The 27,136-nt window shown below is 38.4% G+C and overlaps 4 protein-coding genes across 5 annotated transcripts; all 4 read left to right on the top strand.

Moving 5' to 3' along the window:
* Positions 1 to 1,286: 1,286 nt before the first annotated feature.
* rap2c (RAP2C, member of RAS oncogene family) lies at positions 1,287 to 5,282 on the top strand. Its single transcript, XM_079838795.1, has 3 exons — positions 1,287 to 2,193; positions 3,207 to 3,511; positions 4,026 to 5,282. The coding sequence occupies exons 1-2, from the start codon at positions 1,921 to 1,923 to the stop codon at positions 3,483 to 3,485; spliced, it is 552 nt and encodes a 183-aa protein (XP_079694921.1). The 5' UTR covers positions 1,287 to 1,920; the 3' UTR covers positions 3,486 to 3,511; positions 4,026 to 5,282.
* An 8,310-nt stretch (positions 5,283 to 13,592) lies between these two features.
* On the top strand, positions 13,593 to 15,901 carry LOC307139912 (UDP-N-acetylglucosamine transferase subunit ALG13). 2 transcript variants are annotated; one of them, XM_079839071.1, is made up of 4 exons: positions 13,593 to 13,774; positions 13,899 to 14,061; positions 14,370 to 14,508; positions 14,632 to 15,901. In XM_079839071.1, the coding sequence occupies exons 1-4, from the start codon at positions 13,613 to 13,615 to the stop codon at positions 14,741 to 14,743; spliced, it is 576 nt and encodes a 191-aa protein (XP_079695197.1). In that variant the 5' UTR covers positions 13,593 to 13,612; the 3' UTR covers positions 14,744 to 15,901. The 2 variants fall into 2 exon arrangements, with proteins under 2 accessions (XP_079695197.1, XP_079695198.1); XM_079839072.1 differs by having other exon boundaries at positions 13,661 to 13,774; positions 14,376 to 14,508.
* Positions 15,458 to 20,116, top strand: il2rgb (interleukin 2 receptor, gamma b). Its single transcript, XM_079839070.1, has 8 exons — positions 15,458 to 15,564; positions 15,967 to 16,054; positions 16,176 to 16,348; positions 17,306 to 17,436; positions 17,525 to 17,675; positions 17,767 to 17,857; positions 18,032 to 18,116; positions 18,214 to 20,116. The coding sequence occupies exons 1-8, from the start codon at positions 15,477 to 15,479 to the stop codon at positions 18,391 to 18,393; spliced, it is 987 nt and encodes a 328-aa protein (XP_079695196.1). The 5' UTR covers positions 15,458 to 15,476; the 3' UTR covers positions 18,394 to 20,116.
* A 229-nt stretch (positions 20,117 to 20,345) lies between these two features.
* On the top strand, positions 20,346 to 23,056 carry cUnhxorf65 (chromosome Un CXorf65 homolog; the record flags this gene model as incomplete). Its single annotated transcript, XM_079839257.1, has 6 exons — positions 20,346 to 20,351; positions 20,509 to 20,626; positions 21,420 to 21,542; positions 21,931 to 21,996; positions 22,602 to 22,723; positions 22,970 to 23,056. 6 exons carry the CDS (start codon positions 20,346 to 20,348, stop codon positions 23,054 to 23,056), a joined length of 522 nt encoding a protein of 173 aa, XP_079695383.1.
* Between the last annotated feature and the right edge of the window lie 4,080 nt (positions 23,057 to 27,136).

Here is a 27,136-nt window from a genome sequence, read left to right as displayed (position 1 = left end):
AGACGAGGCTTAAGCTTAGTCCCAAACTAAAATATATATGTTTGAGCTGTTTTTTGCTGAAAGCAACTTGCACTGGCATATCTTAAAAATATGTTGTTGTTGTTTTTCAAAGGCACGTTTATGAAAGCTACTTAAATGTCCAAATTAAACTAAGGCCTAATCCTGGCTTAGTGTAAACCCTGTCTGTGAAACCAGAAAAGTTAGTGAAGTTAATGCTTAACTGTACAAACCATTCAAAACACTGTAAATGTTGGGATAATGCCATTTTTGTCTGTTGAAAAGGATGCCCAAAGTGTGTCTACTTACAGAGACCACTTCATGATTACACACACGCTTTAAATTGCCTAGTTTTGACCTGCGTTAATGTTGAAAACACACTAGCCACTATAAAAAAAACTATTAGTCCGCTCATTGACTGTCCTATGCCTCACTTATTCTTATCTTATATCTTCTTATAATTAACTTATAATATTAGTATTATAAATTATATCAATATATGAATACGTAGACGGTATTGGAGGTTTAGTATTATATACCCATAAAATGATTAATATAATAATTATTTAATGAGTCATACAGTAATTTATATAAAGTGAAACATTAGAGTGGTAGAGTGTACTTACAAATGCCAAAGTACAAGTGACATTTTTGAGACATTTAAACCAAAACACCTAAATAAAGAACTCGAAGTGGTCTCTTAATTTTTTCCAGAGCTTTATAATGTACTTTTTAGTCATTATTGTGAGAGTGATGTGATTTCCGGCGGATGTTTATTGGTCAGTGTGAGGCGTGTGCGAGAAAAATGCTTCTCTTCGGGGCCCGCCTCAATTCAGCGAATCGGTTCTTTTGAACAGTTCGTTTATAGAACCGGCTCAGAAAAAAAACACTTTGCGATCCCCTTGCGTCATACCGTGATTGCGTGACACCGTCGCCTCCGGTACATACAGTATGTTCTGGAATATTTATTTCATGCGTGTCATTTCAGTTTGTTGCAGTCATTATTCAGTGTATAAAACAAAGTAATTCAGAATAAGTTACTTGCTTGCTAGATTAATACAAAAATGAATATAGCTTATATCTGTTGGGAAAACGTTTTGCACGTTAAAGTGTGTTGATAAAAATTACCATACAATCAAGTCGTTAACATTTCCTGTATGTTTTGTAACGTTTCTGCTATTCTGATATTAACTCTCGGTCTGTCAGGGCTCCAAATGCCCTTACCAGACGACTCACGTCACGATTCGCTCAGTCCTTGAGCCAATTCAACCGATTCACTGGAAAGATCCGAATCGGAAGAACCGTTCGTTCCCTCTGCTGTGTGAGGGGAGCTCCGCTGCGAGGCCGCTGCTGTCTGGGCCGAAATGCAGAGGCGGGCCGGGGGAAAGAGACACAAGAAGGGAAGGCAATGCAGGATTCCAAGACGGCGTCTATGAGTTGAAGATCTCAGAGCAAGAGACCTGAAGCCGGTGATTATATTCGTCGCACAGAAGCGGTATTAAAGCTGCAAAGGGCCGTTTGTGTGTGAGTGCAGCCTCGCTCTCGCTCTTTGAGAAGCACTAGCCAGCTAACGCTAGTCATGTAGCGCTCCTTTCACACAGACGCCAAACATGGACACGACTACACACAATACTTGTGTTTTATATCGCCTCTGTGGCTGACAAACTCTCGGAAGATCGGATATCGATGGAGATAGTGTGCAGATGGAGGTGCGTTGTGGATTTAGCTAGACATTCACTCAGAGAAAATACACCTCCTCTGTTGAATCTGTGGCTTTGATTTCTTCGAACCCTAGAAAAGTGCTCATCTGGTGTTGTTTTGGTCATAAAACGTCTCGATAAGACGTGCTGTGGTATTTTTATGTTTTTATGGCCGGTGCTGAGCAGATAAAGTTAGCTGTAGCTTAAGCCTGGATCAGACCAAATGAAGGAGTATAAGGTGGTTGTGCTGGGCAGCGGCGGCGTGGGCAAGTCCGCACTCACGGTCCAGTTTGTGACCGGGACATTCATAGAAAAATATGACCCGACCATCGAGGACTTCTATAGGAAGGAGATCGAGGTGGATTCGTCCCCCTCGGTGCTGGAGATCCTGGACACCGCTGGGACCGAGCAGTTTGCGTCCATGCGAGATCTGTACATTAAAAATGGGCAAGGCTTCATTTTAGTCTACAGCCTTGTCAATCAGCAGTCATTTCAGGTGAGTGCTGCACCTCATATCTGGCTATACTAGTTCAGCACATGGGCACTAGAGGTTTAGATTAGGACATTACCACTGTTACTTGCGTAATACCACAAATGAGGTCAGATAATCACTCTAGCAAGGGAACCTCTGTGATTTTAGAAGTTTACCAAACCTAAACCCCTTCAGTCAAACTGTAGAAGACATAAGTACAAGTTGTTTTGTGTCTCATGCAACAGGTTGAGACTTGAACCCTTGTGATCTCACACACCCACTATTTGTTTCATAACTTTAAAAAAAAAAAAAAAGTATTTATTGCCCAACTCAAACATGTACATTATTGACAGGAAGTACATAACATTTTGTTTTACATATGTTCACAAGAAAAATTATTTAGCAAAAATAAAATGAGAACAACATTGGATGGGATCTTAATACACAAAAGGAGACAAAAGTAATACTATAAAATGTGTGTTTAAATTCTAAAATTACTTGTATACCTCAACAAGTCCCTCCATTAAAGTTGACATGAATTTAATTCTCATCCTGTCTATATTTAAATCCATGTTTTAGATCTTACTGTGAGCAATTAATCTGCATGTTTCATTTTTTTTTTTTTTAAACTAGTAATGATTCATCCGTGTCATAACTGGATATTCTGGTGAAACAACACTTTTCTCTGGTTGTGTATGGTGGACTTCTCCAATTATTTTGTCCACTTAAACTACGCCCTTCATGCTTGCTCGCATTAATCTGTTTCCTCTTTTGAGGGCAATTCCCACATCTCAGAATCCAGTCAACAACCTATGGACTGAATCAAGTCCTCGCCCTACATTTTTCCTTTTAAATGATCCGTTACACTCAAATGCTTATCACAGTACAGAAGAAAAGATCTGTTGCTACTTCCGTTTCTTCTCGACTGTTCATTTCTCCATAAGCAAAACAAACTTGGAGTCTTAAACTGTGTTATCTCATTTATACTTTTGTTTTGATGTATCATTCCCATGAACACACTCCTTCATGCTCCGCAGGACATCAGACCAATGCGGGACCAGATCGTCCGTGTGAAGCGCTTCGAGAAGGTGCCTCTGATCTTGGTGGGGAATAAGGTGGACCTGGAGTCCGAGCGGGAGGTCGCGGGTTCTGACGGCCGTGCCCTCGCACAAGAGTGGGGCTGTCCCTTCATAGAGACCTCGGCCAAGAGCAAGAGCATGGTTGATGAGCTGTTCGCTGAGATTGTAAGGCAGATGAACTACACCACTTTGCCCGAGAAGCAAGAGCAGTGCTGCACCGCCTGCGTTGTGCAGTGAGCGTCCCGGCCTTACTTTCACTCCAGGTATGAGAGAGCAAAACCTTGAGTAAAACTAAGGCTCGACATTCAGGCTTTCTAGTGCACTCACACATCTCATTGAGTCCGTGATGCTCGTGTTTTTTTCCAAAATGTACACAAATACTTTAAAATATTCACAACAAGAATGTGGCCTGAAGAACAAAACTGCTTAGACCAGTGAGATGAAGCATGAAGAGACTGTGCTGTCTGGACAATCCTTGAGAAGAAAGAGGAAATCCAAACATCCTGAATGGAAAGTGATGTTGCAAAACAGGAAATGGTGTTCCTGAGATTTTTAGGATGACTCAGATGTAGCGTTTCAGTGGTGTCTTTATGTAAACCGATTTTTACAGTCTCCGTCAGATTGAAGCTGATTTTTTTTCTGGTTGACGATGATCTCGCCTCAAGCAGAGATGTCCTTTATTTGGAAGTTAAATTCCAAAGAAACTCCATTGTATCGTATGTACATTGTATAATGTTTTTACTTTTTGTAACCACAGCACATTTCTGTGTTCCTTAGATACATGATCCAGACGGACGCTCTTTTGAACCAGTCTCTGATCGTATGACCCTCTGAGCCACACCTGTGCCACTGAGCCCCTTGAACTCTGACACTTAAGACATCTGGCCAAGGCTTGACTTTACAGCCCGGAAATAAATCATCGCAGGGTCTTCAAAACTCAAATCCTCCGGGGTCTGGATTGTAGAGCACATATACAATATCTTCAAGTTATGTTTTGGTTACCTGGAAATAAGTCAAATCTGCGAATTGGAGCACAGAAAACTTTTTTGGGCTATTAATAGCTATTTTTCGTATATATAGGGAAAAGAGTTATGACGAGCAGGTCATCTCAGGGCTATAATATCCCTGGAGAAGCTCGGTTGTAAACGATTCCCTGTTTTTTCTTTTAACATATTAAGTTTGATATCTAATTATTAAACTGTAACAGCCATTATGCAGGTTTGAGACCTCAGTATGTAACATTTCTTCTTTTTTCTTTTTCCCCCCTCTTTGAATATTTTTTTTTAAACTACTGGTATGTATGCTTTCTCTCCTAATACTCTATTTATTAAAGTCTTTAATTACCGAGATAGCTGAATATTGCGTTTTTATATTCTGTTGGCTGTTTTGGCTTTTTGTGATTACAGTATGCATTGTTTCTGAAGTACAGCATTGATGATGCCTTAAATGATTACAGTCTGAAACCTGTGTTGTCAGTCTTTTCTTGAAATCTTTGTTTTTGACGCACATTTCCACCACTGCTTCTATAGAAACCTATGTTAATAGTCATCCATCACCATTATGTGAATATAACTCTTAAAATTGTAAGCGCATAAAATGTACAAATGCCAAAGTACAAGTGACATTTTTGAGACATTTAAACCAAAACAACTAAATAAAGAACTCGAAATTGATGCGTGCAATACCTCACAATAGGCTTTTGATAATGACCTTTTAGTTGCCTGGAAATCAGCCATTATCAGTTTCCAACAATCTGTCTTATTGTGGCAGAAACCCAACATCTAAAGTCTGCGAATCTCGTGGTGAGCTTGAAGAAGCACAGACACTGTTTGCTCGCTGATTATGTAGTTCTTTCCCAACTAAAACTTTTAAAAAACTTTTAGATTTTTTTTTTTCATGGGCAAAATATTTAGGGCTGATGCCATAAATAATGTTTTGTCATGCACATCTGACTGAAATTCAGGACTTAATAATAGTTGGGAGAGAAGCAATTAAAACCATGTGTATTTTTGAAAGTATTTTAAATACAGCATTAAATACAAAAAAGAGAGAAAGCCTCAATCCTTTGTCTGTCTGCCCAATGTGCCCATAAGAACGTAATGGCTACTGTAACAGCTGCAAGTGACCATCTGCAGCACTTGATTAGATATCTGTGGCAGAGTGACGTGACTAAAGGCACATCCGAGTCAAAGGCTTGTGACTATCATGGAAGTGGCTTCAGGAGTCATCTCTGAATGTCATGACTCACCCAGCCAGAGTTCACTATCCAGATTTAGAGAAGGAAAAAGACATTTAGGGCTCCAAATTCAGGTGTGCCATCCTGCAGCCCTCTTATTCTCCAAAGGTTGCTAAATGGTTTTTCTGAATTGATAAAACACATTTCTTGAAACCATCACCAACTTTCTCAAAACTTTAAACACAAAACCAAATCTTCAAAATACATCTGACTCTTCTGGAAAAATCAAATAATTGCCTCAAAACCATTTTGTCTGTGCTCAAAATAATGTTTTCAGATCATACACAAAGCAAGTCGAAATATAAAACACTACATCAAAAAAATGGAGATCACGGCATCCAAAGCATGCAGTTGCAGAAAAAAAGTAGCCTATATTGTTACACAGTAAACTTATTTTTCAATTACGTAAAAGAAGTATAATAATCACAACTTACAGTAGTGAGGTGAATAAATTGTATACTGTATGCACTGCAAGTATTGTACTGAATGTCTGTATATTCAACACTTGCATACTGCAAAAATACAATGCAAAAGCTAAATGAAAAGTATGTTGCAGAGTGCACTCAACTGCAAAAGTCAGTGAAATATTCATTCTGCCTCAGCATCACGTCTTTGTGCTGGATCTGGCTTTAGGCAATGCCGTCTCTTGCCAGGGATCCAGCCTTGACAACACTGTCCACACCTGGCTCTTTCTCATCCTCTTCCTTCTCGTCCACATACCTTTTGAGCTTTGTACGTTTTTTTATGCCTTTGTTTTAAAGACATATTTCATAAAAAAATTACCAGAAAATAGTGAAATTATTTAAAATGTTCTCCCCTATGTTCACCTAGTCCTGATACCTTGATAATTATTTTAATATTTTTTAAAAAAAATGTCATATCTAATTATTTAATTTATAAAGATATATTATAAGGATATGTGCTGTAATGTACTACATAACAGGAATGGGCCATGAAAATTAAATGCAAAATTTTTATTGTTGGTTTGTTTGTTTTTGTCTATCATACTGTATACAGTATATACCTTATGATAACAAAATAATTTTAAAAACCAAATCCCACCTTTAACAAGGCTAACAGTAAATACTTTGAGATACCACCAAAAATCATACAGGGGTTTTCAAACTTTATGATGCCAAGGACCCCCAAATATGACGAACCTTTAATGAGGGACCCCCTTCCTAAAATCCATCTATATATTCGTATGTATGAAAAAACATTTAAACTGTTAGATAAATAGTAAGTGTGACATTATAAATACAACACATTGTTTCTAAACATAAATTGGCTATACTCAATGTTGGATGTATTAACCTGAAGAAGAACATTTTTCAATGACAAATAATTTGTATAAGCAACTTTCACAATAAATGTATGTAAGCATCTTGCATTAAGAATACTGCCTTACAACCCCAGTGAGCAAGAAACCTTATAACCTTCCGGAGGACCCCAGTTTTAAAACCCCTGTTTTAATACAACACGTGCATACTCTGTTTATCTTCAATGTATAAGTACAAAGAATATAGTATTTTATACATGAAAATGAGCTATTTTGGCTTAAAATTGACACTTGTCAATTAATGTGCATCGTCCTAATAAATAACCTAATAAATAGTTTAGTTTTTTATTTAGTACATTTTGTTTAATATACAAAATATAGATACAAAGTACAAATATTGGTGATGCTTCATTCCCTCATTAATTCGCTGGTATTTTTAGGCATGCTCTGCTTTTTACCTGCTGAGGAAATAGACATAATCAGGTTTAATGAGCTGGAAGAAGGGAACTTGTTCTTTGCCATGGGGTCTATGAATTTTACTGAAATATACAAAGTATTCTAAATAGAGGATAACAAACAAAGTAGCTTAGTTGAAGACAGTTTCATTTTTTAATAAATCTGAAAAAAAAAGAGAGAGACAGGAGCAACTAACCTTTGCTTGTGGGAGACACAGGTGCTTCCTGGAGAGGCAGTGGGCATGGGTGCTTCTTCTTGGGATGAGGTGGTCACAGGTGCTTCCTCAGAGGATGTGGTGGGCAGGCAAATGTGCCTTCTGGAGAAGCAGTGAGCACAGGTCTATTGGGACGAGGTGGGCACGGGTCCTTCCTCAGAGGAAGTGGTGGGCACTGATGCCTTGGGGGAGGCAGTGGACATGGGTGTGTCCTCTTGGGACGAGTTGGGCACGGGTGCTTCCTTAGGGGACACAGTGGGCACTGATGCTTCCTCTGAGGATGAGGCAGAGACAGGTGCTGTTGCCCCTGGGGACGTGGTGGGCACTGGTTCTCCTTTTGGTGTCCTGACAAGTTTAGGTGGTCCCTTAAAGGAACACGCCGACTTTTTGGGACTTTAGCTTATTCACCGTATCCCCCAGAGTTAGATAAGTCCATCCATACCATTCTCATCTCCGTGCGTGCCATAACTCTGTCTAACACACACCCACCGCTAGCCTAGCTTAGCACAAAGACTGGAGGTAAAGGGCTCCAGCTAGCCTACTGCTCAATAAGTGACAAAATAATGCCAACATTTTCCTATTTACATGTTGTGATGTGTATAGTTACATTGTGTACTAAGACCGACGGAAAATGAAAAGTTGTGATTTTCTAGACCGATATGGCTAGGAACTATTCTCTCATTCCTGCGTAATAATCAAGGAACTTTGTGCCGTACCATGGGTGCAGCAGGCGCAATGATATTACGCAGCATAGGCTAACTTCCGTCAACATAACCAACGTGACAACCTGCTTGCACAGAGAGCGTGCTGGGGACTATTTTCAGGCGCTGTGTAATATCATTGCGCCTGCTGCACCCATGGTACGGCACAAAGTTCCTTGATTATTACATAGGAATGAGAGTATAGTTCCTAGCCACATCGGTCTAGAAAATCACAACTTTTCATTTTCAGTAGGCTAGCTGGAGCCGTTTTCCTCCAGTCTTTGTGCTAAGCTAGACTAGCGGTGGGGCGTCACACAGAGTTATGGCACGCACGGAGATTGGTATGTATGGACATATCTAACTCTGGGGGAGTTAGATATGTCTCCATAAGTCTCCAAAAGCCGGCGTGTTCCTTTAAGGGCAAGGGTGTCAAGATGACATCCCTTTTCAGATGCAGTCTAAGAGAAAACAGTATATTTTGCTGTTGTGGCCCTGGCTGACCTTCAATGCCAGGAAACCAGGTCTGGAGCTTCCTCCTGAACTCAGCCTTCTCTTCCTCAGTGGGTGCAGAGTTGGCTTCTGGTGAATTTATAAAACTGATTAACAGACAACTGGTGGCAATAATTTACCGCCTAAATTATTTACTTCAAAGTGCTAAAGTCATGTGTGTAACCAAATAATCAAAATTAAGAGAGAAGTAATGTTTACGTTCAAGAATGGATATCTGGAGAGATAGAAAAACGAATTAATGAGTATCCTAAATGTTTATAAGAAACCTCAATGTCTATGGTAGTTGCAGCCCATGCTGAAGTTCTTACTTTCAGTGTCAGGAAACCAGATCTGGAGCTTTTTTCCTGAAATCAGCCTTCTCTTCTTCAGTGGGTTGAGAGTTGGCTACTGGTGAAATTAAATAAAAAGAAAATCTATGAAAATTTCATATTGTTCATCCATTATTCTGGTATATCTGGTGGAAATGTGTGCCCCACAATGTCAGGTGATCATGACCATTTCTGAAGTTCTTACCTTGGAAGTCAGTAAACCAGACCTGGAGCTTTGTTTTGAACTCATCCTTCTCTCCCTCAGTGGGTTTAGAGTTGGCCACTAGTGAAATAAAAAAGAGGAAATCAGTGAATGAAAACCCCATACTGATAGACTATTACTCACAATGTGTCGGGCAAATGTGTATCCCACATATTCAGTTAACTATGACCACACCTGGAGCTACCTCCTGAACTGAGCCTTCACTTCCTCAGTGGGTGCAGAGTTGTTTTCTGGTTAAATTATAAAACTGATTATGGTGGCAATGCTTTACTGCCTAAATGACTTGCTTCAACATGGATGTAACCAAATATTCAAGATTAAGAGAACAAATGCGTACTTTCAAGAACTGATAACAGAAAAAAATCAACCATTAAAAATCAACATAATCAACCATTATTCTGAATGATTAAAGAAAACGTTTTTTTTTAGGTGTCTATAGTTGTGGCCCTGGCTGAATGTCTTACCTTCAAAGTCAGGAAATCAGGTCTGGAGCTTTCTCTTGGGGCGAGGTGGGCACAGGTGCTTCCTCAGAGGATGTGGTGGGCACTGGTGTTTCCTCTGGGGAGGCAGTGGGCACGGGTGCATCCTCTTGGGACGAGGTGGGCACAGGTGCTTCCTCAGAGGATGTGGTGGGCACTGGTGTTTCCTCTGGGGAGGCAGTGGGCACGGGTGCATCCTCTTGGGACGAGGTGGGCACAGGTGCTTCCTTAGGGGGCACAGTGGGAACTGGTGCTCCTTTGGGTGTCCTGGCAGACGAAGGTGGTCCTTTGAGGGGCCTTAAGAGCAAGGGTGTCAAGATGACATCCCTTGTCAGATGCTCTCATATTTTTAGGGATCTTCAATTTTCCCCTGAATGGGGGCCTGGCAAGTACAGGTGCTCCCGGTATGGACGTGGTGGGCACTGCTGCTTCCTCAGGGAAGTTGCTTCCTGCATGCATGGGTGATTCTTCAGAGGACAAGGCAGGCACAGGTGCTTCCCCTGGGGAGGCAGTTGGCATGGGTGCTTCCTTTTGAAGTGAGGCGCATACAGGTGCTTCGTCAGAGTACATGGTGGGCACTGGTGCTTCCTCTGGGGAAGAGGCAGCACAAGATGATTTCTCTGGGGAAGCAGTGGGCATGGGTGCTTCCTCAGGGGATACAACGGACACCAGTGCTTCAGGTACAGGTGCTCCCGCAGGGGACTGGGCAGGCACATGCTCTCCCTGCTGGTACCTTGCAGGAACCGGGGCTCCTTGTGGGGCCTCCACTATTCCCCACTGACCTGAAGTGAGCACACACTCATTCTTCTCAAATGATGAGCAAAAACGATCCTCTACCTCCATTGTTGCCCACCACTGCCCTGCGAGGAGGTGCTCAGCTTGATGGATAAACATCTTTGATGGCTGTAAGACAAAAAAAAGTGTATAACTGAATGCAGTGCTGCCGCTCCCACCACGCAAATCACGCGCAGCGTGTAGGGCACCAAGTGCTGAGGGGGGCACCACAAGAAAATCCTTTCTGCAAGACAAACTGTCCCACTTCTCTGTGATCTCCTGATTAATATTTCCTTATTTAGTTTAGGAACGACGCAGATGTCCCCCTGCGCGCCCACCTGTTCAACAGCACTGTCCTGCAGGCAATGCTCTACAGGGCCGAGACCTGTTCGCTGATCGTACCAGAAAACCGGCAGAAACTGGCAGTGACCATACGCGCCCTCGAGGGGCGGATGGTCGGCGTCAAGAGGACGGACCACATCAGCAAAGAACTACTGAGGAAGACGAGCAAGGTCAAGGACACCGTCAACCAGGCCGAACAGGCCAAGAAGCGCTGGGCCGGACACGTGGCCAGGATTTCGGAAGGGCGATGGACGTGGGCCGTTACCGAATGGCTGCCTCTAGACATCAAAAGACCGCTCTGCCACCCCGCAACCCGATGGCGGGACTCACTCAGACAAGACATCGGCAGAGACTGGATGGGTCTGGCCAGGGACCGAAAAGCCTCGCGAAGTTGTTGTGGCCTGCGTCAAAAGACCGAAATACAGGCCGATTGAAAGATATTCACTTTGTCGATAACAAAACAGTGGAAAAAGTGGATGGAAACTTGGCTATTGTACCGTAATTGTACAGAATAATAATACCTGTATATTGTATTTGTAAGGAAAATAGTTAAAATGATCTAAATGTATTTGCATTTTTGTATAATTTTGTAATGCACTTATAAGAATAAAAAATCACATACTGCCACTTCAAAAAGGTATAAAGCACAGGTAGAACTTCCAGTTAATGAGAGTGAATATGAAGTGTCATGATGAGGAAGATGAGGTCATAGTGACAATCTGGCAGGAAGTGTGAGGTTAAAGAAACTGATGTTTTCAATAAATATATTTTTTCTGCATGAAAATGTCAAATGTTTAAATTTTTCCGCTGTGGTATAATATTGCCCTGAAGCAACACATTTTAAATAAATAAATACATTTAAAAATAATCAAAATGTTTTATTGTTATATATAGTGTCCGATTTAAAAACAAAAACTAAATTATTCATTGATATCATATTGCGTATATGGATATACCCCTGCTTGTAAGATACACTATACTATAAGTGTGGGACACCCCTCCAATTCCTTAAATTCAGCTGTTCCAATCACTTCCGTGGCCACAGGTGTATAAAATCAAGCACCTAGGCATGCAGACTGCTTCCAAGTGCAATGCAAAGCGTCAGATGCAGTAGTGTAAAGCACGTAAACCACTGTACTCTAGAGCAGTGGAGACGTGTTCTCTGGAGTGACCAAACACGCTTCTCTGTCTGGCAATCCGATGGACGAGTCTGGGTTTAGCGGTTGCCAGCAGAACAGTACTTGCCTGGCTGCATTGTGCCAAGTGTAAAGTTTGGTGGAGTGGATTATGGTGTGGGGTTGATTTTCAGGGGTTGGACTTGGCCCTTTAGTTCCAGTGAAAGGAACTCTTACTGCTTCAGCATACCAAGACATTTTGGACAATTTCATGCTCCCAACTTTGTGGGAACAGTTTGGGGATGGCCCCTTCCTGTTCCAACATGACTGCGCACCAGTGCACAAAGCAAGGTCCATAAAGACATGGCTGAGCGAGTTTGGTGTGGAGGAACTTGACTGGCCTGCACAGAGTCCTGACCTCAACCCGATAGAATGCCTTTGGGATGAATTAGAGTGGAAACTGCGAGCCAGGCCTTCTCGTACAACATCAGTGCCTGACCTCACAAATGTGCGTAATGGTCAAAAATTCCCATAAACACACTAAACCTTGTAGAAAGCCTTCCCAGAAGAGTTGAAGCTGTTATAGCTGCAAAGGGTGGGCCAACTCCTTATGAAACCTTTACGGATTAAGAATGGGATGTCATTAAAGTTCTTGTGCATGTAAAGGCAGGAGTCCCAAAACTTTTGCCAATATAGTATTAGTGTATAAACTTGCAATTGTGATTTATAAAGTCAAATTCTGAAAGAAAGAAAAAAGTCAGCTCACTAGTAAGTTTGTGAGTTTATATCTTGTTATTTTGACTTTATTTCAACAACCATCTGTGACTTCACCTTCACCAATACGTGGTGGTTGACGTAACTTGTTTATCACATTGATTTGAATAGGATCATCTTTTACCATATTGATTTACAAAGAGAAAGAAAATATGTTCCAATCTTTTGTTATCAACAACATGAAGTGCATTAATATTATATTAAGTCAGGATGTGGTTCATAATGGAACTGCGGGGGTTGTGTGTTTAATGAAAAGTGAAGCATTTAAGTCATAAAAATGTACAATTCAAATAATTTTAAAATAACAACTATCAAAATAAACAATTTACTAAAAAAAGGTTTACCTGCATGTCATGTGACCATTAACAGAGAACTGTGAACTTAATTGTATTTTTATTATTATTATGACTTAATTTTATTATTGACTTGTTATTTTATGATTAACTTGTTAACGTAAAATCTAAGGGCTTACTTTAAAAAAAGAGGTTCCTGCATTGCATGTAAATATGAAATTCATGTGGATTTGTACATTTTAATGTATTTGAAAAACAAAAGCCATCCAAAGACAGTAATACACGGTTAAATGACTCACTGAGTGATAATAATTAATAATAATGTGTTCGTCAGGAGCCGATTACATGTGCAATGTTGAGAAAAAGTTAAAAGTGAAATGATTTCTGTAAATCCAGTGTTCAAATGCTGTGTGCGTCTCGGTTTTTAGTGATAGGCTCAGGACTAGTGGCTGGTCTGTGCAATTCCACAAACCTTGAAGACCTTCTGAACGTAGCCTATATAAGGAGTAGACTTTTACAGAAATGAAATTTTAAAGGATATCAAATAAGTAGAATCTGTGAATTGTGAATGATTTATTAATTATGAATCAGTAAATTACTAACGGGCACTGATTATGAGCCAGTAGGACTTTTATTTTGAAGGGAGGAGAGACTCATGTTATGTTTTCCTCACGATTTCCGTGTTCATTTTTTCCAATCCTGTTTTTTGATACATTTAGTAAAGACTGTCACAGTAATACAATGAAAACTGTATTTGTAACCGTCGGGACTACAAGTTTTGATGATCTGATTGGCACGGTGACTTCAGATGAATCTGTGAAGGTAATAATACCATTAATAAATAGTGAGCTGCAAAGGATTATAAGCAGTAACCCGTGAGGTTTAAATTAAACACACGTAACGTTATATCCTGACTCACTATGGTGACTTATGTTTCTGAATGAAGGCATTAATTCACCGCGGCTACACAGAGATGGTGCTTCAGGTTGGCAGAGGTTCAGTCGTGCCTGATCCAGACAGCTGTCCAGGACTGACACTTCAAGTGTTTCGCTTCAAAGACTCAATCGCCGAGGACATGAGACACTCAGATCTGGTCATCAGTCATGCTGGTGGGTTAAGCTCCCTTTGCCCCAAGCACTACTCTAAAATATAGTTCTTGTAAAACCTCCAAACAATATTTTACACATTTTATAATAATAATAATAATAAAAAAATCAGTATAAATTCTTGAATACATTTTAGGATTGGGGTCCCTCACACAAGGATGATCATATTTGGGGGTCAATGGCATCTTAAAGATTACAAACCCCTCAACTAATGTAATATAGTTTTTTTGTAGATTTAATAATAACCTATATAACAAAAAGTTGAATCCAGATTAGAAGCGAGTTCTTAATATCGGCTCTATCCCCATTAGGAGCAGGAAGCTGTTTGGAAGCCCTCGGAGCAAATAAAGCTCTCCTCGTGGTGGTCAATGATAAATTAATGGACAATCATCAGCTGGAGCTCGCAAAGCAGCTGCAAGCAGATTCACATCTTATCTACTGCACTTGCAGGTTTGTTTTATATGAGAAGTCGTTCATTTTCTCAACCATTTTAGCGCCCAAGTATTGTTATGGTTACATTTGATGTGCTGACGGCAACTGTCCATCTTCATGTTTTTTAACCCATCATCACAGTACACTGCCCCAGACCTTGAGGGAAATGGATCTGTCTGCTTTGTCAACCTATGTGCCTGGTCAACCAGAGAACTTCGCCAACTTTTTAGATAAAGCCGTCGGACTTGTTTAAGCGCTGTCTTTTGAACCGTGACAATTTGGGATGAACCTGTTTTAATGGAAATATCTGCACTGGACCCTCAGGAATCTAAAGGTTGAGAAGACCTGGTTTTTACCAAACTAATAACTGACCTTTGAGGATATGCTCTAAAGGGTTGTATAATAATGGCACAGACATCATAGTGGTGAGAGTCATATGCAGCTGTATTACGCAGTTCTGTCTTTTTTTTCCATTAAAATATGAAAAGTCAATTGTTAAAACTGAAAAGGGTATTATTGTAATAAAAGAACACATAACATTATTATTATTATTATTTTAAAACTTCAGATCACAGTAATTACTAATAAAATATTGGTAACACTTTATTTTACAGTGTCATTGTTACATATGTTACAGGTACTCACCATAGTAATAAAAGTAAATTATGCATAATTACATGCAACTAACCCTCAACCAAACCCTAACCTTATAGTAAATGCATGTTGTTAATTAATATTACTGAGTACTTAAATATATAATTACACTTCAACAATGACACCTTAAAATACAGTGTAACCAAATATTTTATTTGTTTTATAATATCTATTTTTTTCCCCTCATGAAGTCTTTTAAGTGACAATGAAACTGTCAGGCTGTTTATTAAGATTTATACTTGAAGAACCGGAAGTTGTCAAGGAGACTGTAGTGAACATCCTGTGTAGTATTAGACCACAGTCATTTGTTGCTCAGACGCTCAGAGGAGAGCATGACTTACATTCACACACCAAGACTATATTTTGGGCTTCTGTTCTTAATTCTGTCCTTTCAACGATGCTGTTCAGCAGCTTCTCTGAGTGAGTATATAATAACACACAACATTGTACTGCATAGCGTTTTTGTGGTTAGGGTTGTTCTAAAGGTACGCAAACCTTTCTGAGTTATCACAAGATTGGGATTATAATCCTCACTGATAAATTCTGTTGGTAAAAGAGGATTCTGATTGTATTTGCATTTATTTTTTGTCTTCTAAAAGACAAAACGTTTGAGAAAGAAGTTCGGATGGTTTTTGTGGGGATTTCCACAGTCATTTGTGTGTATGATGGTTATGATGATGCACATGAGGTTTGTGATTCTCTCTGTGTGGGTTGCAGGAAACTGAAGTTCAACAATAAAAAAAAACTCATACCCTGTAGACACATTTTGTTTATTTGTGAGTTGTTACATGAATATTTCTGGTAACTTGTTGGCCTGTGTAGGTGTGCAGTGTAAGATCATCAACTACGAGTATGTCGAGTGCATCTGGCTCCCAAACACATCAACAATGAACTACACCTTCAGCAGTGCGTAAGTCTCCCATTCCTCAATACATCTATGTATGGTAGTGTTATTATTTTGATTGAAAATTGTTTTGTGGTAATAATTGATAAATGAGAAATAATATTCGATTTTCTATTTACCTTGTCAGATTTGCAAACGACTCCTCCCATGACTGTCCAGAATACGTCTTGGAGCACAATTACACCGTAGGCTGCAGAATTCCTCTCAAAAACACTGCTCACAAGTTTAAAAAATTTGAAACGACTGTATTCACTGAAGGAAACCGCACTATTACAGTTTTTGATTCTCTCCAGAGAAATGGTAAGAAAAAAAAACTGATTTGTAATGTCTCAATGGTGTGTTAAAAGATACTTTTGAATCTAGACTACCGTTCAAAAGTTTGGTATCAGTAAGATTTCTTAAATGTATTTATTTTATTAATACATTTATCCAGCAAGCATGCATAAATGAATCAAAAGTGACAGTTACAAAATATTTCTAAATGCTGTTCTTTTGATATTTCAAATAATCTTGAAAAGAAATGTATCAGTTCTACAGAAATATTAAGCAGCACAAGAAATGCACAAGAAATGTTTCTTGCAAATCAGCGTATTAGAATGATTTTTGAAGGATCATGTGACACAAGACATGATGCTGAAAATTCAGCTTTGACATTACAGGAGTATATTACATTTTGAAATATATTAAAATAGAAAACAGTTCTTTTAAATTATAATAATATTTCACAATATATATATATTTTTTTTTAATAAGATAAAAACAACTTTGGTGAGCATAAGCGACTTCTTTCAAAGACAAAAAAAATCTACCAACCCCAAACTTTTTAACGTTAGTGTATGTTATTAATATACATAATTTCTTCACCCTCTGGTCCTCTGAAAATCATTGTATTTCTCTCTGTATGTCTTGCTTCTGATTGGGCAGTCATTGCATTCTTTTGCCATTTTTTACCACATTATGACCAACAAACAGAGAAAAGATTTCTGTGCTAGTTCTATATCTCTCATATCACTCCACAGTCTCTTACTTCTCACTTAATACAATAATTCAACTCAAATCAATATTTCATGTCCACTTTTTATTTATTTGGTTAATAACCATGTAATAACTGAATAAATCAAGATCCTCATCACCCCGTTAGGATTTATTTTGTTATAATGACTCTATCCCTTTATGTATTATATTAGATATATTTAATGAGGCTTGTGTAAATTATCTGACATTAATTTGTTTGTTTTTCTACATATATTTGCTTAGTGCAGCTAAATGCACCCAATAACCTCTCAGTGACATGGAATGAGCACAAAAGCACACTTTTACTACAGTGGGACAGCAGCATAAAAAAATGTGTAGTCTATATGGTGTGCAACCAGAAAGACCCAAGCCAGGTAAGACAATAGATACAATATTGTGACCATTTAACATTCATTCACATTCATACCAACTGTCTCATCTTCCTCTCTCTTTTGCTGCCAGTCGTTAAACGTGACAGAAACGTCATACAGTCTGTCTCAGGTCTCACAGAACAAGCACTATGTTTTCCAAGTCCGGAGCTCTGTTGCTGAAAACTGTGGTCCTTCAGATTTGTGGAGTGACTGGAGCGCTTCAGTGGAGTGGGGTAGTGCAGGTGGGCTACTACTGTGACAGTGTGGGACATGGAGAGATTTGCTGCCTTTTTGTCTTCTTACCTTTTCCAATCATTCTTCTCTGTTATCTAGAGAGCAGACAAGGCTGGTGGCAGGGGTTGTATGGTATTCTGTTTGTCTCTCTGCTGTTCTTGCTGGGTTTGTTTTTGTGCTATTGTGAGAGGTGAGAGATGTTTAAGACCTTTCAGTCAGTAGGCTATGTTATTATTTTCTTTTAATAATTTAATAAGGCTTTATATTATATTTATATATAAGTAAATGTAAGTGAATTTATTGAAGATTGTATTGTATTATTAATATAATGTAATAATACAAAAATCCAATCCATATTGTATAGGAAAAGGATCATCTTTCTTCCAGTTGTGCCTGACCCTAGCAAGAACCTACAGGATTTGTTCTGTAAACATGATGGAAATGTTGAGGTATCCACTCTTTTTACGCTGTATTTCTGTGAGGTTATCATGAGTAAATGTGCTTTTCAGATTTGGATGCTTTGAAACCCTTTCAATTTATTCTCAGAGCTGGGTTCACATATCCAGAGAGCTGAAGGAAGCCTTTGAGCCAGACTACACAGAGCCGTCCTGCGATGTGTGTGAGGTTACGCCCTCTTGTGACGCCGGTCCCACACCTGTGGCCAGTCCTGCTTCTCAAACTGACAAGTGTGATGAGCCAAGCACTGCAGAAGAGCAGAGCTCATAAGCCAAAGAGGTGTTAAACATTCACCTGTACTGTCATCTCATTATTGCTGTACAAGTTCCATTTTAATGTTTTCTTTTGCACATTTTTTTTTACCATTGTATATCATTTTATGTAGAGTTGAAGTGTAATCAATACTACAGTGGGCCTATAAGTCTGTGGGGGTTGCGCTCACCAAGGCTGAATTTATTTGATTGAAAATACAGTAGTATTGTGAAGTATTATTACAATTTAAAATAACTGTTCTCTATTTTAATGTATTTTAAAATCTTATTTATTCTTGTGATGACAAATATGAATTTTCTGTATCATTACACTTGAGTCTTCAGTGTCACATGATCCTTCAGAAATCATTCTGAAATCATGCTGATTTAGTTTTGAAAGCAATTATGCTGCTTAATATTTTTGCAGAAACTGTGATACTTTTTTTCAAGATTTTTTGGTGAATAGAAAGTTCAAAAGAACAAAATTGATTTGAAATAGAAACTTTTGTAATAGTATAAATGCATTTACTGTCACCAATTTATTGCACCCTTGTTGAACTGAAAGATTAATTTCTTTCAAAAAATTGTTACTGTACCCAAACTTTTGAACAATAGTTTGTCAAACTTAAAAATACACAAATGTCGTTGCATTACAGTATTTAAAAAATATCAAACCAATGGCATTTAATTAAAAAAATATATATAGCACACTTTCACAAGCGTTTTACTTTTTGAGGGGTATTGTTAGGTTTTTTATTCTAAAACAATACATGTGTTGTTTTAGACTTTAGGTAAGACTACAGGTATTTGTACACTTTCTGATGGTGAACTTCATTCATAAATCTACTAATAATCACCTTGTGACTTGTGCTTATAAATAATCACAAGAAAATGTGAAGTTAGTTCTGAGAAAAACAATTATAAAATCCATTACAGTTTTTCTCAATCGCTTTGGCTCGATTCTCGATACTTTTTTTCTCTCAAAACAATAAGTTCAGATCTCTGATTAGATTTTCTTACTGATTTAAGGAAATTGCATTTGTTTTGGCACATCTGCGTTAGTACAATTGCCCACAATTTTCACAATGACTGTAAATGCGCATGGCTTGTTGATCAAAACTGATGAGTTATTCTCAGTGAAACTGTCAAACTCTTCCCAACTTATAAACCTTCTTTCATTGTGTAAGCCATCGCATGCAAAATGATCCATTCAGTGATCAAAATCTGGCAGACCTGTTAATATTCTATAAATATTTATGACATGGAATGTTTGTTAAATTGCAACAAACACTGTGTCAAGCAGCGAGGCCGAGGCACCCTGAGAACGGGGCGAGGGCGGTGGTGTGATGATTATCAGGGCCCGCTGTGCGCCGCACCGTTCTCATGTCTCATGGAGGAGCTCAGACGCATAAAAGGAGGAGCGACAATGGTGAAGGCAGGGTTGCCAACTCTCACACATTTGGCGTGACACTCACGCTTTCAGGCTCAGTCTCACGCTCTCACGCTGCCCAACTTAATCTCACGCCAAATTGCCAAACCTGCTTTTGATATTAAACAATGTCTAAGCTTTTACATTTTTTTTAAGTTTTAATTCGAAATTCAAAAATAAATAGCGTTTTGGCGCTAATATGGCATAACAGTTAAAGCCAGAGTATTGGGTGTTGCACATAATATTTAATAAAAGTGCCTTTTAAATTTGGTAACATGTTGAACAGATATGCAATAAAACCTTTTGATTATGCATATTGTGCTATTGTTGTTTTTCTTGGCCTAGCTTAGTTGTTTTCCCTTGTCTTACTCTGATTCCGTGTCATTGTGACATCATCACAGTCTTGATGATTATGTTACTCTCTGTCTGCTGTGTGTGTCACTAATTTGTTAGCACAGCTACAGTAAGCAGCATCTTAAAAACTGAACAGCAGCCAGTGAGGTGTCAAGTTCTTTTCTGCGCAATGATTATTTACGTTAAACATGGAGGTAAGGATCACAATTATTAATCAACTTGTTTAAATATCTATGCAATAAATGCATTGATATTTGGTTTAGGCCTAGGCCTATATTGCTTAGTATCTTACAAAATTGGATTTCTGTGTACACAAATAAATTGTTCTGATCTGTTTATGTAAATGACAAGGAGCTGATCAATGTCATGTCTGTGTATTTAGATAATGACCAGTTCCTGGCCAACAGCAATTGTCCGGTTGTTGTCCTCATGCACTACATAAAAACCAGGTTGCGACTTGCTGAGTCAGGTATGTGCAGCTCTCTCTCTCTCTCTCTCTCTCTCTCTCTCTCTCTCTAAGCTTTTTCCTCATACATCAAGATATGTGGATAAGCAAAGTCAGTCAAATTATATTTTTTATAGTTTAGGGCACTTTTTCGAGATACTTTCAGTCATTCCAGAGCTGTGCTTTTGTCGTTCAAATTCTGAGTGAACATGCCACGTCAACGAAATGTCTTTTGACCCTGTAAGCGTATCTGAGAGTAGGTCAAACTGGCTGTACTTGACATACTCTAGAGATCTCAGGTCAGAGGAGGTTAGTTGAGCCAGCGTGCTCCTTCAAACCCGGTGTGACCTCTGTGCGTGAGGTCACGGATCTCAGGCGTTAATATTTCACACTCTCTCTTAGCACATACTCCTACAACGGTGTCCGATTACATCTGTGGCATATAGTAAGGGACATTACCTGGGATCAGGCCATCACTAATGGAGTGTTCATTACCACTGTCATTAACACTGTCCTCCTCCCTAATGTGTCTCTACGATTCTGTGCGGGCTAAAATGTTGTACAGAGACAGTAAACACGTATTATATGACAGTTATTACACGTGTTTGAAACAATATACCTTAAGGTTATCCATCCAAATCTCTCTCTCTCTGTGTGTGTGTGTGTGTGTGTGTGTGTGTGTGTGTGTGTGTGTGTGTGTGTGTGTGTGTGTGTGTGTGTGTGTGTGTGTGTGTGTGTGTGTGTGTGTGTGTGTGTGTGTGTGTGTGTGTGTGTGTGTGTGTGTGTGTGTGTGTGTGTGTGTGTGTGTGTGTTTTAGACCTCATAGACCTGTGTGATGAACAAGGAGTGTTGAAATTCCTCTTTCTACCCCAGAATTCACAGGAGTCTGCTTGTTTTCTGCTAAAGGCTAGAGAGTCATTCATTGTTTGCATTATAAAGCGTGAGTTTGAGTTTTTTGCTTGATATTTATTGATAACCTGAAGAGAATAGTTTGTGTTTTATTGAAAGTAAAAATCTAGTTTTTTTTCTGTGTGTGTGTACCCAGAAGTGAGCAAAACCTGACAAAATCTCCACAAAAAAAAAACTCCCTTTAGGACGTCCTCATTTGTAAAACTGTAGTCTGTGTAATCTCCCCATATAGATAGCTAAAGTGTGTGTGTGTGTGTGTGTGTGTGTGTGTGTGTGTGTGTGTGTGTGTGTGTGTGTGTGTGTGTGTGTGTGTGTGTGTGTGTGTGTGTGTGTGTGTGTGTGTGTGTGTGTGTGTGTGTGTGTGTGTGTGTGTGTGTGTGTGTGTGTGTGTGTGTGTGTGTGTGTGTGTGTGTTTACAGGTACCTCTGATGGAGCTTATAATTCTGTCACATCTCTACTATTCAGTGTTCACTCTGCTCTGACAGGTGCCGTTGCACATACACTGCAAAAATAATTTACTAATCCGTTTTATATATAATTTAAACATAATTTAGCTAAGAAGAACATTTTTGAGATAACTAATGTCCTACATTGCTTTCAGAGAATATAGATTAAATTAACTTGTGGTGATATTACCATGTTGAATATGTAGTGAATTCAGGTTTTGGTATTTTCTAGGAAAATCAGACAAAATTGATTTTGTTTTACTCTATATGTTACAATTTCATTAATATTTAAGCTATTATAACAGTTGCATTGTATTTTATATTGCTGTTACATTGTTGTTTGTGTGTGTGTGTGTGTGTGTGTGTGTGTGTGTGTGTGTGTGTGTGTGTGTGTGTGTGTGTGTGTGTGTGTGTGTGTGTGTGTGTGTGTGTGTGTGTGTGTGTGTGTGTGTGTGTGTGTGTGTGTGTGTGTGTGTGTGTGTGTGTGTGTGTGTGTGTGTGTGTGTGTGTGTGTGTGTGTGTGTGTGTGTGTGTGTGTGTGTGTGTGTGTGTGTGTGTGTGTGTGTGTGTGTGTGTGTGTGTGTGTGTGTGTGTGTGTGTGTGTGTGTGTGTGTGTGTGTGTGTGTGATGTCTATAACTTCCAGAGACTCTGCAGAATCAGATTGACAATCTTGAGAAAACTCGTCTGATGCAGCTTCATGTTATAGAGGCTCTTATGGTTACATCAGAGAAAACCAAAGCTCAATCCCTGCTTAAAATCGTGAGTGTGAGTATCTTAGAGCCACATCTGAACTTCTCAGTTCTCTCATATTTGTTCACCTGCTTTCACCTTGATTTTGTATTATTCAGCTTTATATTCAGTATTCAGCTGCACTGTTGATTTTATTTATTGTGTACAGTTATAACTGTGGCTAGAAATTCACTGTATTGCACAGACATAACTGTAAAACAAATGATACTATAACTTTATGTGAACAATAATCTTGTGTGTTGTGTTTATGTGGCTTTGCAGACTAAAAAGCGCAAGAAAGTTACCCATGTAAATGCCCCTGACGACGGCCAGCGCCACACAGGGAACAGGAAGACAGATCATTTTTAATGTTGAGTCCCAGTTTAATTGATTCAAATGACAGACATTTTCATCAGAAATGCTGCATGACTTTTTTATTTTTTTTATTTTTAACTATATATCTTTTCATTAGGTTATTCAGGAAAGTTGACTACATTGAATAAAACTCAGGTACTATATGAATATCTTCCATCCTTCTGCTGGAAGATGCCCAAAAAGGAAGGAATTTCCTTAAAACATCTGTCTGTCTGTATTTCCTTATTTCTGTGTTTTTTAATATGTTGGTATTTTCCACTGGTCCCTTGCAATTAGGCAACAGATGAGGTCATCATCTTACCTGTCCATCCATCTGTCCATCATATATCCATCTATCTATCCATCCATCATCTATCCATCTATATTTCATCCATCCATCCATCCATCCATCCATCATCTATCTATCTATCTATCTATCTATCTATCTATCTATCTATCTATCTATCTATCTATCTATCTATCTATCTATCTATCTATCTATCTATCTATCTATCTATCTATCTATCTATCTATCTATCTATCTATCTATCTATCTATCTGTCTGTCTGTCTGTCTGTCTGTCTGTCTGTCTGTCTGTCTGTCTGTCTGTCTGTCTGTCTGTCTGTCTGTCTTTCTATCTATCTAGCTATAGCTATCTAGCTATGTGTCTGTGTTTTTTAATATGTTGGAATTTTCCACTGGTCCCTTGCAATTAAGCAACAGATGAGGTCATCATCTTGCCTGTGATTGGTTAGTATGAATACCTGTTTGTTACCAAGCTTTTCCCAGCTGGATGCAAATTGAGAGAGAATCTGAGAGGGAATATTTATAGATTTGCGTGTTGTTGCTGCACAAACTTTAATGCTTGGAATCTTGGATCTATATTTAGTAAGCAATCAACCTGTCTGAATGCTGTCGAAGTGGGTGTAAACTGTATTTTTGCAATATGTTTTATGTCTGAGGCATGATGATATCTTGGAATATAATTCAAGATCAGTATCTTGTTTGTCTCTCTCATCCATGCAGCTGCAGACTTTCAGCAAAACGTACGTAGGCCCTGCAGGTGCAAGGAACTTTATGATGTGTTACTCAGCACATAGATTTGTCTTTTTCAGCATTTCACCAGAGCACAATGTGGGCGGAATGCAGCCATTAGACAGGAACGAGTGGGTGAAATGCCAGTTAGCGGTTTTACCGTCTATGGCCATTATAATCTTTCGTGACATCCTTCCCTGATGTTGTACAGCACACATACCTCCTTGCTGTTTTTTCCCTTTAAAGCCCTGGTTGTGAAATTTGGAAATGTCAAATGTCAGTTATTCTGGAAGGTCTATAGTCATAATGCGTGATAAGATTGAATGTGATTGACAGTACTGAACTGAAACTGCCTTACTGGCCTATATTACAAACTGAAGGTTGCAGCTGTCTTGCCTGTGGTCAATACGTAATGCCTCACTTCCTCCTGTATGAACAACCCCTGTGTAGTTTCATAGGCATTTCATAGGTACATTTAAGTTCTAATTTCTCATTCCCATAACTAGGTATTGAGAAATGTTTTTTATGAGATGTTTGTTGAGGGTGATGCATAAAAGGGAAGTGTCATGATACCATTTCCAAGTTCAATTCAATGTTGTTCTTGTATTTAGCTCTCTTGAAGTCTCTTCAAAGATAAGTATATTGTAATATCAGACAATAATTACTAAATGTTTGTATGAATGTTAAAGATAGCAATGAGTGCAACTTTTCAAAGTAAAGTTTGAATAGTTGCCCCCTTGTGGCTGCACTTTGAAGAAACTGCAGTGTGAATAAAATAACTGGCAGTGAAAACAAAAGCAAATCATAATAAATTAAAACATGCTGTTTTAGATGCCATTGGTCTGTTTTGCTTTTTTTTCTTCTTATTGTTCTTTATTTAGAAAGAACTTCATTTTTTATACATTGTATGTATATTCTTAACATGCCTTATTTCAAATAAGCATTTGCATTTTAATCCATTGTAAAGTACATTTGTAAATGCTGTTTTATACATTGCTTCATGCATCAATTTGTGCCATTGTGAGTTTCTGTCTTTTAACAAGTCTGTTATTCACTGTTAACACAGGAACACAAAACCCTTCTCCTTGTGGGACAGAGGCTCTTGTTTTTTAAGCATTCACTGCACTCTGGGTCACCCTCAGTACTTATGATGCAGTAACTGGCACTTTTGAGGGATCCAGAAGAGTGAGGCAGCTGAATCAACTGGTTGTTCTGCTTAAGATTAAAAGAGGCTTGTATTAGTTTACAGTGCACCCTCCATGTAGGAGAATGTACTTTGATTAACAAAACAGAATGTGATTTGTGCAGTGTGCTTTAACACACACACACACACACACACACACATACACAATGCAAAGAAGTAATGCATTTAATATTACGCAAATGTTTTACTGCTCTGTGGCATATTTCATAAATTCTATCTATTACCATGCAAATGATATCCTAATTACCATAGACACATTCTTGAGTAAACAGGGCATGTCAGCAAACTGTCAGCAAACTCTCAATTACAACAGAAACCGTAACTTTCTGTCCTGTTTGTTACATTTTGCTAAGATAATCAAACAGTGATAAGAATAAAATATGTGTTGTTATTTCACACTTCCACCCTCCTTTAAGAAAAACGTGGTATAAATATTCCATTGCAAGATTGCAATACTCATTTTACAAACATTAATAATAATTAAAAAAAGAATGCGATGACATTTTCAGTGTCTGGGGTCAGGTCTGATGCACATTCATTGAATGATCTAATCTACAGGGATCCCATGTTTCTTCATCCAAAATAAAATAAATCATCTTAGTTTAAAAGCACAAATTTGACTGTATTCCAAATACTAAGACCTTTACCAAAACAAGAGCCCTATTCATTCATTTAGTTGGAGAGATGATGGAATGAGTCCAGACAATGAGAGCCCAAAGGCTTTTTTTGTTAAGATCACTCTGACTTGAAGAGAACAGAACTGGAGTTGAATAAGCACTTTTGTGTCACACACACACACACACATACATATATATATTATATATATATCTTTTTTTCTCCACTGTATAGTGTTTTTTCCCTAAATTATCTCTAAATTAAATGTTACAGAGTAGCCTATATTAAAATGGTCACACCCATAGAAGTTTGTCCTAGACCTCATGAATAAACGACGGGCCTGCTGCATCTCCCAGAATGTACAGTCTCCTTGTGCATTATGGTGCAATTTCCAGTCATAGTCAGAGCTTTTCCAAATGCATGACTAAGCATATTTCAGTTGTTACAAAGTAAAAATAAATAAATAAAAGGCCTTTATATGAGAGTCTCAACTGGAGGAAATGGGAACCATGAATGATTTGGATTTTTTTTGTCAGGATTCACTAAAATTAAACTCTTCTTAAAGTCAACATAAAATCAAAACCATCGTTTTTTTTATGGAACATTGCAGTAGCCTATTTACTATAAATGATTTATCCGTTTATTTTTTAAATACATGTGCCCTTGTAATCTTTAATAAAAACAAATCTCTTCTGTGATGACGTGTTTACTGGCGCGAGGGCGGGACAACCTGTCATTCACCAATATCACAGCCATAGATCCAATGACCCAATCGATTCCCAACGGACAAATCAAATCATGCTACATTTTTTCTTTCTTTTTTTTTTTTTAAATTGCAAAAATACAGAGATTACATATTTATGATATACAACTTTGTATACAATATACAAAATGTATTAACAATAACGAGAAAGTATTTTTGTTGCAAGGACCAAATCTTTTTTCGATATAAATTTTTTAAATAAATTATTCCAATAAAAAACATTTTTTCTTGCTCGAGAAGCCATTTCACTTGGATATGCCACAACAGGTTAGAAAAGACTCTCAACTTCAATTTCATACCGACTCCAAGGTTCTTATAAATATTAGATTACAACAATACAGAGCTTAAAATATATTTAAATTAAACACTTTCTCTTTAGCAGTAAGACTATGATGTATGTTGTCCATTTGAATGTCTATTACAGTTTTGGTCCATTGAAATAACGGCCAAATAATTCATTCAAAACAAGCTATAAGAT

The sequence above is a fragment of the Gobio gobio genome (genome assembly GCF_949357685.1).
Source record: "Gobio gobio genome assembly, chromosome: 16".
Lineage (NCBI taxonomy): Eukaryota > Metazoa > Chordata > Actinopteri > Cypriniformes > Gobionidae > Gobio > Gobio gobio.
The sequence above is the reverse complement of the archived record's forward strand: the minus strand, read 5'-3'. Positions and strand labels throughout refer to the sequence as shown.

What these genes read in the sequence shown, in the direction of transcription:
- rap2c (XM_079838795.1), top strand. Translation starts at nt 1,921, where the DNA reads ATGAAGGAGTATAAGGTGGTTGTGCTGGGCAGCGGCGGCGTGGGCAAG. An exon ending in TCAATCAGCAGTCATTTCAG is followed by an intron (nt 2,194 to 3,206) that starts GTGAGTGCTGCA and finishes CATGCTCCGCAG; the next exon opens with GACATCAGACCAATGCGGGA.
- LOC307139912 (XM_079839071.1), top strand. Translation starts at nt 13,613, where the DNA reads ATGTTTTCCTCACGATTTCCGTGTTCATTTTTTCCAATCCTGTTTTTT. An exon ending in CTTCAGATGAATCTGTGAAG is followed by an intron (nt 13,775 to 13,898) that starts GTAATAATACCA and finishes TTCTGAATGAAG; the next exon opens with GCATTAATTCACCGCGGCTA. An exon ending in CTTATCTACTGCACTTGCAG is followed by an intron (nt 14,509 to 14,631) that starts GTTTGTTTTATA and finishes CCATCATCACAG; the next exon opens with TACACTGCCCCAGACCTTGA.
- il2rgb (XM_079839070.1), top strand. Translation starts at nt 15,477, where the DNA reads ATGACTTACATTCACACACCAAGACTATATTTTGGGCTTCTGTTCTTA. An exon ending in AGTGGAGTGGGGTAGTGCAG is followed by an intron (nt 17,676 to 17,766) that starts GTGGGCTACTAC and finishes TCTGTTATCTAG; the next exon opens with AGAGCAGACAAGGCTGGTGG. An exon ending in AACATGATGGAAATGTTGAG is followed by an intron (nt 18,117 to 18,213) that starts GTATCCACTCTT and finishes ATTTATTCTCAG; the next exon opens with AGCTGGGTTCACATATCCAG.